Source organism: Echeneis naucrates, chromosome 23, assembly GCF_900963305.1.
Source record: "Echeneis naucrates chromosome 23, fEcheNa1.1, whole genome shotgun sequence".
Classification (NCBI taxonomy): Eukaryota; Metazoa; Chordata; class Actinopteri; order Carangiformes; family Echeneidae; genus Echeneis; species Echeneis naucrates.
Genome location: NC_042533.1, coordinates 7,113,511 through 7,130,149, shown reverse-complemented (window position 1 = coordinate 7,130,149; position 16,639 = coordinate 7,113,511). Strand labels below are relative to the sequence as shown.

Below are 16,639 nucleotides of genomic sequence, written 5' to 3'. Positions count from 1 at the left end.
TTTGGCCCATTAAATTTCTGTCATTGCTACCATTCTGCCATTCTGTCTTGCCCTTCACCATCCTGATCTTGTGGTTGATCCTGAGATAAAAAAAAAGACACTACAGATATCTACTCTAGTGATTTCTTAATCAAATCATCTGTAATCTGGATTGAGTTAGTTTTAAATAAATTAATTCATGAATTGAAGTTTTTTTTTTTTTGGAGGAAATAGTTTTCACCTTTCAGTAGTTTACAAGGTAACATACTGTATTTATATTCAACAAAACACTATTTAAGTATCCATGTTTAACTTTATATCCCAAGTTCACAAAAATAACTGACATGACTGAGTATGATACAAAGTTAAAAGCGAGTTTGGTCCATGATGATTGTTACCTTTGACCACCTAAAGCCGGCCGTAGTGAACTCATGCATTGGAATATGAAAGAACTGCAACCAAAAAGAGCAGAGAGAGAGAAAGAGATGGGAAAAACAATGCAATGGGACAATGAGGAATCGGAAAGTGGGGTGGTAAGTAAGAGCATTAAACACAAAGGGAAATAAGGAAGAAAATGGAGTAGAGAAAAGGGGTACAAAAAAGGCAGTAAAGAGGGAGAAAGGAGGGGTAAAAAAGGGTACAGTAAAGAAAAGCGACAAGAATATGTGATGGAGGAAAAGAGAAAGACAGGAGAAAGAGAAAAGTTGTAAAAGCACTCAAGTGAAAAAACTAACTTTAAAGCAGATGGAGAAAACAAAAGGCAAAAATGCTAAAAACATGAAAGAAAGTGCAGCAGACTGGAGTAAGTAGTACTGAGCAGTCAGAAACACAGGTTGTGTTAAAAATGCAATTTAGACAAGACGGAGAGGAAAGGAGAAGAAAGGAGGATGGAGATGACAGAAACAAAAAGGAAAGATAAAAAGGAGGAACTGGAGAGGACGAGGAGGAGTGAAAGGCCTTTGGCTGACATCAGATGTAGAGATTGAAGGATGGAGGGATGCAAGAATGGGTGAAGAGTGAAGAGACCCGGGTGGAAAAGGAGCTGGAGCACAGGAGGACAGCAACCCCTTCAGTCTTTTGAATGTTTCAGTTTGTGTCTGTGAGTTCATATTTATTTTAAGCTAAAGAAAGGAATAGAGAGGAAGGTGCACTGAGTTCAAGAATTAAAATGATCTGGTTAATAAAGGACGGAAAGCTGGAGACAAGCAGGTCTGTCTTTGGTTTGGTCTCTGAAGAGACAGATGGTGTGTGTCATACTGTTGACTCAATTCTGTCTCTCGTTCAGACACACACACACACACCTTTCTTTACTGGTCACACATACAGCAATGACTCATGTCTCGCAGAATAGTTTGAGTATATTTTCATATGGTAAACCATTTTTACCGGACAAACCCTATCCATGGTACAGTCACACACACAATCACACACAACACACACACATCCACACAGTTGTTCTAACATAGCAGCATATGAACGGCGCATGTTTATGAGTCCACCACTATTTAGTCATGGCATGTATGGTTTTGCCTGGTTTGGCTGTATTTTATATGAGTCTGTGCTTCTGAGTTGCGCGCAGCAACGCTGTAATATCCTAAGTGTATGCCTTTGAACAGGCTGTCCTCATTAAGGGAGGAAATTGTCCCCCCTCTGTCATCATTTTATGAATCATTATGTGCAAGGCTAATTGCAGTGACGCAGTTTAAAACACGGACACAAAAATATTTATTTACAATTTACTTGTGTATATATGGACATGTTTCCAGTCAGAAAACCAAAGTCGGGTCCATCTGGCTCGAGCTGAATGCCATGTTGTGCTGCGCCGGTGCACTGTTTAAATAGCAGTTAGCACTTCTTTCCGCCATGTTTGTGTGTCTTATGAAATATGTGTATGTATGTGGAACATCATCGTGTGTATTTACTATGCTGCCTGTGTGTGCTGAGCACACGTGTGTGTGTGTGTGTGTGTGTGTCTGCTGAAAGGCCGAGTTAGTGTTGTTGATGTTGGGTGAGGACCATGTTGAGCTTTTGGCTGTCATCTTAACTTGTTCACCACACGCTGACATTTCTGCTCCTTCCTCCTTCGCTGAAGACGAGGACGCTCTCCAGCACCCTGTCCTGGCCTAAATGGCTTCAGTTCTGACTAATTAAAGCTGCCACTTTTAGCATTTTGAACCATTTCAATATATTGCTGCTAAATTAAATGTGAAAGGTTGGCATAAATTAGTCTCAAGAAATTAAACCACAGTCAACATCAGAACAATAAACATGTTGGACATGACTTTCTCGTCTTTCCTTCACTTCCTTCAAGCTTTACCTTTGTAAATACTGACAGTTTTAGGCCTGTTCACTCTCAGATAAGTTCTCAAAGAGGTTCGTGGGTCCCTAAAGTTTGTGATGGAGGATGTTTACGTAATTGACACACAATCGACTCTCTTTCATAGATACTGACTTCAATGAACAGTGTTTTCTTCACGTGCCCTATGTATACCTAACAATACCCACACACACAGTCAGTCCCTGATTGTTCAAAACCTTCTTCAAGTTGCATCAAATCCCCAGAATCAAAAATCGAAATCCACAATCTTTTTTTTTTGTTGTTGTTGTTGCATCATTACATCAAAAGGAAAATCCGATCTATCATGTATATCATTTTAATAATGCTTCCTGTGGTATTTACCGTCTCTGAAAACTTCAGGATCTTGACTAGAATCTGAAATTAAGTTTTGATCATTTTAAAAGCCTTTGATAAGCTGAATTGGTCTTGTGCGCCTTGTTTCACCTTCACACACTCTATCTCCCTCTGTCTGTCAATCATGTCTTTGTCATACAGTAAATCTCTATACTTGTCTTTGATCATGTTCTATGTGTCTTCCGCTGTCTGGAACTTATTCTGCTGTTGTGCTTGCTAACATTTAGCAAAGATGAGGGTGTCAGCAAAAGTAAAACATCTGCTTGCATGCTTGTCTTCATGTGGTTGTCCAATGGTAGTCTGGTAAGTAAAGGCCAGAGAGGACAGCCAACTTTTAGAGGCAGTAATAACAATGAAGTCCAGCAGTTGTGCCAACAGCTACAGTGGGCAGTGTTTTCTCAGGGTAATTCTCATCCTTACGACTCATGCTGTTTTTTCCCACTTGTCAAAATTCATCCAAACTCTGAGAAACATTTCCCATCTCTGTGGCGTTGTTAAGTCACTGGCATCCAGGGGAGTGACAGACGCGCTCCCAACTGGTCTGAGGTTGAATCCACTAAAACTTTCCTTTCTGAGTCTACCTCACCACTGCTATGAACTTCGCCGCTGTCTCAGTATAGATAAAACAGATTGAAAAATCTGAGTGGTCAGTTTAAGGACAAGCTGTTTGTGTGTTGTCGTCTGAGGAGGACAAAACACCAACTGTTCTTTAAATAAGTTTTTATTTACCCCCCTGTAAATGACTATTGACTGGGCAGGCAAACAAACAAGTTACATAGCACACCTGAATGAGTTCAGTTGGCTGTCTGTTGCCACCGTCATTAGCCCTTTTTGGAATGGCAATGTTTAACTATGCCAAAAGAAGTTTGTGGTGCAACAAAGATGTTTGTTTTCTTGAGCATTTATAAGTGTAACTGAATGAAGGAAATCCTTTGCTGTGACAATGTGTGTGGGTGCTTACTGCAGATAAATAACTGAAAGGGGTTGAGATGAAGGAAAGGTTTGGTTCACACATTTGTTGGTTGGGGGAGAGGAATCTTAGACAATGTTTGCGTGTACATTTGACACTGTGGGAGACGGCACCTGTTTCTCGGCCTGTGTGCGTGCTTGCTCCTCCTGGGCCAGCACCACCTCCCTTTCTGCTGTGATTTGAACGCTCTCCCTCAATGCCTCCTCCAGCTCTTCGATGCGATCCTGCTTCTGACGGAGGGAGTCCTACGGAGAGTATGCAATGTTAAGACAGCATGGATAAGTGCAGTGTTGAGACATTTGTTATACATGTATCTGGTCAGAACCAAAACACTGCATGACATGAACGGAAAATCAAATTTAGTTTAAATCAATCAGCTACTTTATTCGAAACCAATAAAGATAGGGCTTCACTAAAAGCTTCATCCTCTCTATGTCTGTAGAATTGTGTGGTAATCCTTTTGAGACGCGTTAGTATATGTCAGTATGGACCGACTGTGTCTAATATGTGCAAAGACATTTTACAATTCCAGCCTCTGAAATGTCAGTATTTATGTGTTTTATATCATAGCTAAGTTATTATTTTTGGACTTGATGAAATAAAACTAACTCCTTGGGCCTGGTAAAAAGTGGCGCCAGTTTTCAGTATTTTATTTTCTTTCCTGTGTCACGAAGCAGTGCGTTTCTAGCAGAGGGTCAAATGTGCCCAACATTTCTGACAGTGTGTTCTGAGTTTCCCATAACAGCAGCGTCTCCTGTCACAGCTTGGTTTACATGTCCCGTGACTGAAAACCTTGGACACTCCTCATTCCAGTTTGCTGTTCCCTGCAAGCTGCAAAAAGACTCACAAATTAGACAATCTGATCTCCATCTGCCTCCGAGGACTCAGGAAATCACACATGAAGCTGTTTTTAAGTAAAATGACTGCATGAACTTCCTGCCAATTCCTCATAAAAAAAGAGCTATTTTCCTCCTGCCAGGCAATTGACTGACTTTGGTGGTTACATTAGAATTGAATGAATAGCTGATGGAGACCAGGTGGGACACAGAGGATGAGACATTTCAGTGGCCATTAACAAACCTCCAGAGCATCTCCAGAACATGTGCTGCAAATCTGTATCCTTCTCCAGATCCAACATTACTTGGTGTCTAACTATGCAGACCGAAAAGGAATTTAATTGAATTAAATCTTCTTATTGTTTTGAATTAAATTTACGGTCTAAATTATACTCACATTCCACACACAGTCCTGAGTGCTGGTTTAACTATGCAGAGTAGCTTACAATTGGAACACACACTAGTTATGGTTTTAACCGCTGCGGTCTCATAAGTCTGAGTGACTCACATAGCTATCAGCTCATCTCTTAACCACACACATATGAAAAAAATGACAACATCCAACCTCCTTAAATCAATGATCAATCATAGCTAGAGGGAGCATATGCTTAGTCTCTCAAACACACACACACACACACACAGAAAGAGTGTTTTCATCTGCATCTAATCAGAGAGGCCATCGAGATTAACGATTACTGGAAGAAGAGAGGGAGGGAGAAGAGAATGGATGAGGAGGGAAAAAAAGAGAAAGTCAGTAAAAGTTTAAGGCCAATTCAAATTCAGAATATAAGGGGCGAAATTAAGAGGTGAAAGAGAAGATCCAGTCTGAAGAAATATATGGAAAACCACATTCACAATCCCCCCCGTTCATCTTGTGGCCACTTGACATCTGAGTATAAAATTACGCTTCACTGTCACAAGAGGCATTTAAAAACCACAACATTTACCTCAGAGTGGAGTGTTTCTCATCTATTCATCTCTAGTCATTTAGTCAACCTGTTCTCTTCACCTCTTCTGCCATTTATGTCTCTTTTCCAACTACCATCTGCTCTCCCTGTCAGTCACCCTCCTCAGTTACCCCTGCTCACACACTCCCCGAGCGAGAGCCGCATTGCCTGTGTGTATGTGAGAGTGTCTGACATTGCCTCAGGCTGTTCCCCGTCATTATTGACACCTTAGGATGAAGCATTATTGTGATAGCAATATTCAAGGTAGGTCAAGAAAGGAGATGGTGAGAGAGAACCTTTTTCACCCTCTCATTCTATCCCCTCCCGCAGCTCTGTACCTTGATCTGCAGGGAGCTTTCATTCAGATTGTCCTCTCTCTTCTTGGCCTCCTCCATCAGCTGGGCGTTCCTGCTCTTCTCCAACTGCTCCTTATGTTTCAGGTTGGCCACCTTCTTCGACTGCTCCTTCATCTGTCTGCAAATACACACACACACACACACATGCAAAACCCATATTCAAAGTCAATGCATCACTAAATATGGATGACAGTTATTGTAGACTGATCAGCGGAAGTCAACAGGAGGCCAAGGATGGCTGCAAATACACAAAATTATGAGGGCAATGAGGAGCTTAAGATATTCAAACATCGCATGGTAAAAAACCATAGATCAGGATGGATGTTTAAGATGATGATCAGGTACTCTAAGTGCAAAGTCCCTGATATATTGCAAGTCAAAACCTACTCTTTTATAATGTCATGTCAGTTCAGTACCAAAGGGACCTGCTCCAACATGACTCTGTATCCTAAAATATACAAACCCAGAAACCTTTATTTTCTGCAGTGATGACATTGCACTGAATGGAAGTGTTATTTCCTCTTCTAAAAAAAACACAGAAATTTGTGAAGCTATGAAAAGCATAAGTTTGATCCTTTATGGTCCACAGCACCTGAAAACTACCTCTCACTGCAAAAATCTTCCACGGCAATCCCAGATGCTTGCATACAAACACACACAGGATAACAACTCAACTGAACACACTTGAATTTACAATACTCATTCAGCTCACATTCAATATATCAAGTCAAACCACCCTATTCATAATACATTCTGGACAAGTGTTGTTTCATTACGATGACACTATGAGACGCTGCGATTAACTATTCTGCTCAATACAGTGCTGAAATTAAATCATCTGAAGTCAAAATAATGTAAATATCAGTGACTGAATTCAATGAAAAGCCATGAATCAATGATGAGTTGACATTTTCGAATTCCTCCGCAGTGGGAAGTATGACGGTCTTTTCTGAAAGAGATTACTGGATGTCGGGAAGCAAAGTCTAAATCATCATCTAGGGAAAGGAGCAACAGCAAAAGACACAGGGAGAGAGAGATTTCTCATGGGAGCGGCATGGTTGCAGGATGGAGAAAGGGTTTAATCCCTGTTTAAGCTGTCTGGAGGCCATGGTGACTCTGTCACAGACCTATCAGCTATCACACCAGCTTGACTTGATCAGGATCTTTCATACCTTTCATACAGACACAGATGTGGACTAACCCAAGTTAATGCCTGGAAGGTTTAAGAGTGTCTACTGAATCATGACACAGAGGAAAAATAAGCCAAACACAAAGGATGAATGTTCAAGCATAACACAGCCACATGTGTAAGAACAGGCACTTATCCAACGGCGTAAGAAAAAACTAAACTGCTGACTGACACATTAGATATTAATCAAACTTAAAAGTCATTCTAAATATGTCCCCCAGTCTTCTGTATGTTTGCATTTTATAAACCTGTGTACTGTGTGTCTCCCTGCACTTCACAAATGTTTATATGTGCATGTGTTCCTGTTATCATAACTTTTTACAGGCTTGCAGATAAATTTATTTTCTCTACTTACATCGCTGCTGCAGCTGCCAGTAAAAGACCTCCAGTGATGGGAATCCACAGCAAGCGCCATCTCACACAAGCAGCAAAACATGTGCACTCATGGGAAATCATTTTTACGAGCCACACGCTGCATGTTCTTTTTCCAAAAGGTGTAAACAGGGTCTATTCGTCGCATGATGTTTGACATTCGTCTCCTCTCCATAAACCTCTGAGCTTAACTTGGTGCATTTGCAATCCTCCAATTGACAGTATGTGTCACTTATTTCCACAGCTTTTGAGTACAATCTCCTGTTTGAATTCATAAGAGAATGAAGCGTATTTGTTTACAGTTTTGTTTATTGTTAGTGATATTTATATTTTATATTTGAAACACCACTTTCTTTCATTTTCCCATGTTCATTCATTCATCTTCTACCACTGCTGTGCCATCGCCAGTCCAACACAGAGACACAGAAAGACGGACAGCCACTCACGCTCACTCACCAGTTAACCTAAACATGCATGCGGTCGGAGGAAACCCACGCAAGCACGGGGGAAAAGGCTCCAGGCCCGGGAATCGAACCCATGACAACATCGCCATCCACTAAGGCACCATGCTGGCATCTTTCCCATGTTTCAAAGCCTAAACAACCTGCTACACTAATGTAAAATAATAGGAATACTCCATCAAATGGTTTTACATCAATATCACTGCCAGAAAAGTTGAGAAATGATACTGGCAGAGGATGGTAAATAAAATCCTCTATGTATTTGCTAAAAGGTCCACAGGGCCCAATTGCAAATTGTCCAGAGAAACTTGAGAAGCTGAAGGAGAGACTGAAATGTGACGACATGGCCAAAACTGCTCTGCAGCACCTCGCCTGTTCAAAGCTCACAAAAATAATAATCTGTGGTGTGTGTGCCATATAAACACTAACTGTTTTCCAGTGTGCATCTTTTAAGAGCCTTCATGTGTAACACATTGCATCACGAGAACAGAAAAGCCAATGAATAGCAATACTTTTTTGCTTTCTCTATTGGGTCCTGATTTCAGTTTGCACCCTGCATGTGGGATCGGGTTATTTGAATATTTGGGATAAATTTTGTGCTATACGCCCAGTGTGAGTGTGTAACAGGTCATAAACAGGCAGGAATGTTCCTACTGGCGGATTTCCAGGAAGCTCCAACCATCTGGTTAGCTCTCTGAGGTTTCCCCACTTCATGCTACATTTACTCTATGTATGTGAGAGGATGTGCATGTGGAACAGACTTTAGATTGCAATGTTTCCTATTGACTCAACACTCTTACACACTTACAACCTCACTTGTTTGCCCATATCACTTCTCACAGATCATTTGCATGGGCAACTATCACACATTTGCATCAGACCATAGTAAGTTTCTTTTCGTCCTCTTTCTGATTATTTCCACTTATCCCTTGCACTCGAAATCCAATCCTGCACTTTCCCTCCACTTATTTACCTCATTTTGCACACTGAATTATAATTATTTGCACAAAAGCAATGGTTTATTTGTGTTAAGCCAGTGCATCAGGACAAATGTAATTCTTCTCACCACTCAGCCTCTTCCAAACATTTATCACCATTTGCATCTTTTCCATCTCCGTAAGCCTAAAACTACCTGCTACACTAACCTTTAATAATGGGGATTACAATAATTTGCATGAATGCCAGCATTTATTTGCGTTAAGCCAATGTATCAGGACTAATGTACTTCTCAGCACTCCTCCAAACCCACACCCTCCAAATGCAACATTACCCTTTCTTCGGCTAAAATATTTTCATCAGACCATGGCCCATTTCATCCTTTCCTCTGGCTGATTCCTACCTCTCCTTCCTTTGTCAGTTCCATCTCCTTTCTTAACTTTCTCTCAAACTCTTCTTCTCCATAAAAAACATAAACCACACATTATAGATTTTTCTTTCTTGCCATAATGTTTTACAAACTGGAAATATATTTTACCTGCGTTTGCCTTTAACATGTAATAAAAATATGAGTGTATTAAAACTTCAGTTCACATTATATTATAATCATGAGATAAATAAATATGTAGATATTCATATTTTCCTGACCCACAGCCTTACGTGAAAATGGCAGGAGGAAAAAAAAAAAAAAAAAAAAAAAAGAGCTTCCGTTTTGATTAAGATCAATATTACAATGTAATTGTGATGTTTGAAATGAGTTTGGATTTGATCGTACACCTTACACCATGTGGTCAGCTTTCTGCTTTTTCTTCTGCCTTGACTAACAAACGGGATGTAACATGAGTACAGTTTTCCTCTTACACATTTAATTAAACACTAAAACACTTTGATTGCACTCACTGTCTTCAGGAGCACATGTTGCCTGTTGAACTCAGTGGCTCTGCTCAGCAGAGGCTCTGCGCCATTTGAAGTTGTTTTAATATGTAAAATACTTCCTTCCCTCTCCCTCTGAAATCACTTTCAGCAGCTGCTGCAAACCACTGGAGGAGGTGGACTCACAAGCGAGTTCACTTCACCCACAGTGCTGTAAAAATGATACAATGTGTAGCACAACAGCGGCTGCACACACAGTGCACACGTACAGTATTATGCACTGTTTGTAAAAACGTAGAGTACATGAAGACATCAATTTATCAAAACTGTGCTGATAGGATGTATAAACACACACAATTGCACCGTCTCTCTCTCATGCACACCCACACACGATACTGCAAAAATGCTCCCAACACAAGCTGCTTTGTATCCGATTAAATCTCTTTGTTGGACCACAGATGTATTTTTGAAGCGCACACATGTGCATACAGATATACATAACATATATCCATATTAGAACATGCATATAAAATACACACAGGCACCCACAGTGTCACAAACTGCAAACATATTATGTGTCAATGTAAACACACACTAGCATGCTTGTTGACAGCAAAAAGTATCTTAGTGTGTCTGAACTTCCTAAATTTTGCTAAACCAAAAAAAATTAATAAATAAACATCCTCATGACCATCCACACAGACACAGACACACACACACTTATATATGCTATATACACGGACACACATACACCTGTAAAAATATGGAATAACCTTCCTTAAAGCCTCACTAATGAACACTGCTTGCAACTTGTGGTACAAATTGAACCACTCAAAACACAGACACACACAACCACACACATGCATAATCTTATAAACTTCAGTAAACATCAAACTCTGAAAAAAAAAAAAAAAAAAAAAACCAACAACTTCCTAGCCTGCCTCATTAGCATTCTGGTGATATTCAGGGACCCACATTAAGGTAATATTAATATTACATTTGGAGACCTGTATAAATATTTGATTAGAAATGCTTGGGGGCCTTGTGTATGTTTACTGCACATAGTTCACCCAACATTAACATCAAGGATTTCCTTTTAACTATTTGGAATTCAGTATTGCCTTTGAAAATACAGGAAACATTTGTTTGGTTTACCAAGCCTATAAAAACTATGCAACATGAAAAAAGGGAAAAACAGTCAAACACATAATAGTTTAGTCTTACTCGTTACTCATGCAGAAGAAAAACTTACAGTACAAGGAGAACATTTCTGAAGAATAAAGACAGAAATGCTTAATTTATGATTTGCTGAATGACTGTAGGAAATCCCTCAGGCAGAACAGTAAATCTGTGGGGCAAACAAGAAGCAGAGGCACCTGAGGCCTGTGTTTCAATGTGTGCAAACTGCCACAGTGTGGATCGCTCCAAACTCACTGTAGAAAACCTGTGATAAAACTGCAGACAGAATGAAATGCATCTGCTCTTATGAAAATAAATTATATTTACGGGATATATCTAAACTCAGATCTAACAATACACTAAACTGAGAGTGTTTAGATAATAGTAACAGTGTAAGCTTGTGACAGAGAGTTGGAGTTGATATTGGCAATGTGTTTGTTTAATATGGAGAACGACAGAGTCCCTGACTCGAACACTGACACTCTGTTCCTCAGCCTCATATTCCTCTTATGATTTGAATTCCAGATTATACTGTAGATGAACTTCCAGTACAGGAAGGCCATCATCATGCCTCAATATTTACACTGTTCTGTTATATGCACGAAAGACAGTAAACTTAATTTAACCATAACAGCTCAAAAACATACTCAACATTGTGAATCGCAGTTGATAAATTCTCTGTTGATTTATGGATCCAGCTCTCATGTTGACAGCACTTCTTATACTGCACTATTCCTTATTAGTCCCAGGTCCTGTAAGTCAAATGGATTTCTGTGTTTGAAATTTGTTCATAAGACAGCCAACTAATTTGATCCCATGCGACTATGTTCATTTATCTCGTCGATTTGTCAAATGCTCACAGAGCTCCCTCAGCCATTGTGTGTGTGTGTGTGTGTGTGTGTGTGTGTGTGCGCGCGTGTGCATGCAGATATTTCAGTTAGATCACTCAGAGCAGTCAATAATCCGTTGTCACCTATTACCTTGCAAATTCCTCCTTGCGCCTTTTGAGGAAAACCTGACACATATGGTCTGTAATAATGTGTGACTATGTTTCTGGTTGTTGTCACCAATTAGCTGACAAATCCATGCACTATCTCAGAGTAACAGACGACCTCAAAGTGATAACACACATGCATGCGCACACATTAAAAAATTCAATGCAATTCCTTTTTAAGCTACAGAAACTTTGATGTCTGACACTTGGCAGTGGATGAGGAGTTCCTCAAGATCAAAACAACCCCCCCCCACCCCCCCTGCCCAAAATAAAAAGACAGGACAAGAAAGTGAAAAAAAAAAACAAAAACATAAAATGACAGAGGAGGAAAAAGTTTTCTGTCGTCAGCCAGGCATTGCTAACTTTTTCTTTTCTTTCTATACAGTTGAATTGCAAAACACCAGAACAACAGAATTGAAAATGCTGACAAGGCAGCAGGGGAAAAGTGGCTCTAGAAGTTAAAAAGGAAAGGACAGCCAAAGAGAGCTGGCAGTCCTGGGACCTTTACAGCTGAGCAAAGCGTACAAAACACTCCGACCACCACATTTATGCAGGAAACAGAAGGGAGAAGTGGTTATTATGTGGTCGATCACAATGTGTAGGTCAGAGAAATTTCAATATGACTTTGAAATGTCTGTTAGAAACAACCAAAGTCAGAAGTCAGACTTTGGGGTCTGCATGCTGAAACCTCATTATAAAGTCACTTTCTGGGCACACATAATAGAAATATTAAAATTTTAAAAAAGGAGCTAAAGATGTGGGTTTTCAAACTTGGGATACAGATGATGCCACATTGTGTCATACTTAAAGGGATAGTTTGACATATTCACTTTTTTGAGGCGCTCATATCTTTTCACTGAACACAAGGTTACAGTACTACAAGATTGCAGTTAGTTTAGCTGAGATTGAAAAATGGGGGAGGCATTTCCTTACTTCACAGTTTTTTGGCATGTTGGCAGAGACTAAGGGTCTGGCTCTCTGGTGACAGGTGGTGACACTGGGATAAAATGTTTTAATGTCTCAGCCTTGAAGATGAGATGTTTCCTCATATTCCCAGTCCCTATGCTAAGCTAGTAGACATGAACATGGTATCACTCTTTTCCTCTAATTTTCTATGAGAACACTGAAAGTTTTTTTTTTCCCCAAAAAGTAAAACTATTTCTTTCAAACCCCACCACAAGTTAATGGTCTAATTGCTGAGGTCATGGCAATTTTGAGGGATTAACACAAGCTAAAAGACTATAAAAGATTGTGAAATTTGAGATGAACAGTGTAAAAAGTTCACCACAACTTTAGCTGAATCCCAGTCCAGTTCAACTGTTTAACAAAAGCAGTGACAGGAACAAAATGTGCTGTGATTTCTCTGGAAGAGCCACAAAGACAGGAACCCAATAGAAGTAAGAAGAACCCGGGGCAAAAGTTCACAGCTGTCCAAGTTAATAATGGCCATACTCTACTACAACATTCTTGCTTGTTTGCTGTGGTTGTATCAAATTTGAAGTTATTAAACTTAGTGGTGGGATTAAAGTTCAAATCCTGGTGTCGTGATGAGACTAGCAGAGTGCTATAATGGAGTGTACGGGAGAGACAATGTTTCCTCTTCAAAGAGGCAGCCGTGTGACAGAGAACAAGAGCAGAGTGAAAGTCAAGGTGCCTCCTTCAAAGACAGACAGACATGATAAGAATGATTAAAAACAGGGTTTATGACAGAATGAAGGAGATGAGAGAGTGTCTTGATGCAAGGACAGGATGTATGACAATGAAGGAGAAAGATGAGAGAGACAGTGACTGAAGAAGAAAAATAGGCATGCAGTACTAACCTTGAGGCAAGACTGGGTAGAGCAGGAGAGTGTTGCATTGTTAAGATAAAAGAGAGGGAAAGAGAGAGAGAAGGACAGGGAACGGTGAGAGGGGAGACAGGAGTTGAGCATTAGGTTAGCCAGCTTGATCACTCTTCAAAGAGGAGAGAGATGACGAGGAAGTGTCAGGGAGACAGACAGAGACAGGGGGAACGTGAGACTGCAGGCAGAAGAGAAGACGGGCATGACCAAGCAAACAGCTGGGAAGACAGACGGACAGACAGCCAGACAGGTCAAATGCAGGTATTTCCTCTTCTCAGTATGGCAATTGGACGCCTGCTCACCTTACATGTCCTCTACAAGCATGACCTCACCAAGTGTTAAAGGGCACACAGGCGCAAGCACAAAGCGTAAAAAGTGAGCAATTAACCAATCAAAGCATGAGCCTAGTGTGCTCATTATGAATTATTTCTTCCTCAGTGGTTTGGATATTACATTCAATTTCTTTTACTCACCACCGGGGCCATATGAAAACTGCACAGCTTGTGGAATTGTGAAACGTCTCCACCAAAAAGGCATGCAAAGACATGAAATTTAAAATGTACTGACTGAAATGGTTTCACCCCAAAAGTAAATTCCCCACAATCTCTCCTCATGTGTTTGGTCACACTGGCAGAAGCCAAACTCCAGGGTGAGCGTATGCCTGGGAACGCACAGTATGGACAGCGTGCCAGAGACAAATTGTCCACTACAAAACAATATAACACGCAATAAACTTCTCTAATTTCCCATTACTCTGGTTTACATTCTACATATCTCTGAACCCCTGTCCCCTTTTCTCTCTACCCTTCCCTTTACAGTCTATTCTATTAGTTTTGTTTTGTGTTTATCTTTATCTCCACATTCCTTTCTGTATGTCTCCATTCGTTCTCGTAGTTCTTTCTTCCTGTTTTTCTCTCACAACTACCACCTTTCCCTTTTTGCCTCTCTTACCTTCTCTCTTTTTTCCACTCATCCATCCAAATCCTTTATTTTGGCCATCAGGGCAGATTTTCAGCTCCATTTCCCCTCAGTGTGAAGTCACAGAGTCTGCTCCAATTACCATCCTAGTTACTGAAATAAATAACCTGGTACTATTACAGCTGGATTTTCACAGAGAGAGGCTCGGTTTTTTACCCTTATTTAACCCACATCTGATCTTTTCTTGAGGAAAGTTCCCACTGCTAACTTCTGGCCCAAGGTTAGCCTCAGTGCCAAACTATGAGTTGGCCTGTTAGCTGGAGGTTAAGTCTTATATCTCACAGCAGGCTGGAATTGAATTTGCATTACTACACTTAATGTTACCGATTTAGTGCTCACAGGTTCAAAAAAGTCTAGTTTCTAAATATACTGATATATACATCTGCTCCACCTGCCAGCATCACTTGTTATTTCAGCTGTCTTCTACAGCAGAGGTTCTCAACCTTTTTTCAGTGAAGTACCCTCTGTAAATAATTTTTTCAGCTGAGTATCCCCTAACAGTTAGGGGGTGCTCAGCTAAAAAACCCTAAACCATTTTTAAGAGCTTTTGAACTGATTGCTACTTTTAAGATATATTTAAAAAAAATCTCATGTAGTGCCCTCAAGTACCCCCAGTGGTACATGTACCCCCATTTGAGAACCACTGTTCTACAGTGTCACATCAACAAACTCAATTTCTAGAAGTGAACCTGCCACATTTATTTTTGTGCATGTTTCATCTGAGAAACAGAAAGGTCGACAAGAACAGCAACATGAACTAAGAGCGTAGCTAATAGTCAAGTCTGCCCTTTTTATGACAGTTCCACCATCTTACTGCTCAGCCACAGCCTCAGAATGACCAGGGGCGCAATTTCCCTCACAGCTAAATGAAACTTCTAAATTTGAAGGTGTATTAAGTATGACATATGCTTGAACCCTATACTATAACAGCAAGAAACCATTTCCTTCACAGTAAATAATATGCTAGTGTGTAAAAGCTATTAAAATCTACTTAATCTCAATTTTACTTTCTAGGATATAGTACTCAAACATAATACACTAACTAATTTATACTAACATTTAATACCCTCTAAGTTTTTGAAGTCTAGCCTACATAATAGATGTAAATGGCAGAAAAGACTTTTTTTAATCATAATCCACTGGGAGAGGGAAACATCTTTCTAATGCCTTTGATGTAAGAAATTCCACATGTGCATTTTTAAATGGTTACAAAGTTCCATTTCAATGTTATCCTCAAAGTTAGTACCGCCCTAAATCTGCATCTGTGGCCACTGGCAGACTAAATAACACACATGTACATAGTTAAAATACACTGGTTTAAAGGCAGCAGGTGCTGAATTATTAATAGTCTACTATTTCTACTGGCCAGACAGACACACTGAGGAAATACTGAATCTCCCTAAAATCATTAACCACTATTAGACTGGCAGTCAAAGACAGCCAGAGGAAGAGGCGGACAGAGGGGGGGGGGAATTTAGAGTGGGAGGAGATAGAGATCATGTCCATGTTAGAAAATGAACGAAAAGATTAAAGAGACAGAGAAAGATGAGGCATACAGACAGCATATCCAGAAATCAAAGGTATCAAGATGCATACAGACACAGACACATTTGTCAGCTAACACAGACCAGAAAAACCACAAAAAGATCTATCCCTTCTAACCATCAAAGACAAATATACTCTCACTACTTCTAAAACCCATTCAAATTCAACCTCTTTGTGCATTTCAAATTGTTTCTTAATTTTCTCATTTAACTCTTGACTTTAAAGACCTCTAACCTTCCTTAAAAGGCAGTTTTTGGTGAAGAAAAAATCTAATTCATCTCCATCTTTGTAGTTCTCTACATACAGACACACAACAACAGACAGAGTGAAGGAAACAGCTATTTCGGGAGACAGGTAAACACAAAGGCAGGCAGGCATGCAGGCAGATGTTTAATCAGGAAAAAAAAACAGACAGATTAAGAGTAGTTTAAGAGGTAGATTAAGTGTACATAGGCAGACATATAGAGCTAACGACAGGTTGATAAAATAAA

At 40.0% G+C, this 16,639-nt stretch overlaps 1 protein-coding gene across 5 annotated transcripts in view; it reads right to left on the bottom strand.

Moving 5' to 3' along the window:
* LOC115036714 (ELKS/Rab6-interacting/CAST family member 1-like) overlaps positions 1-16,639 on the bottom strand; it is a 99,643-nt gene that overhangs the window by 43,913 nt on the left and 39,091 nt on the right. For all 5 annotated transcript variants that reach the window (XR_003840423.1, XR_003840424.1, XM_029495021.1 and 2 more), the window contains 2 exons: positions 5,763-5,898; positions 3,755-3,886 (listed from right to left, as the gene is read on the bottom strand). Coding sequence is in view for 3 of the 5 variants with exons in the window: in XM_029495021.1 (XP_029350881.1) it covers positions 3,755-3,886; positions 5,763-5,898 (268 nt within the window). In the remaining 2 variants the exon portion in view is untranslated. The remainder of the gene's footprint in view (positions 1-3,754; positions 3,887-5,762; positions 5,899-16,639) is intronic.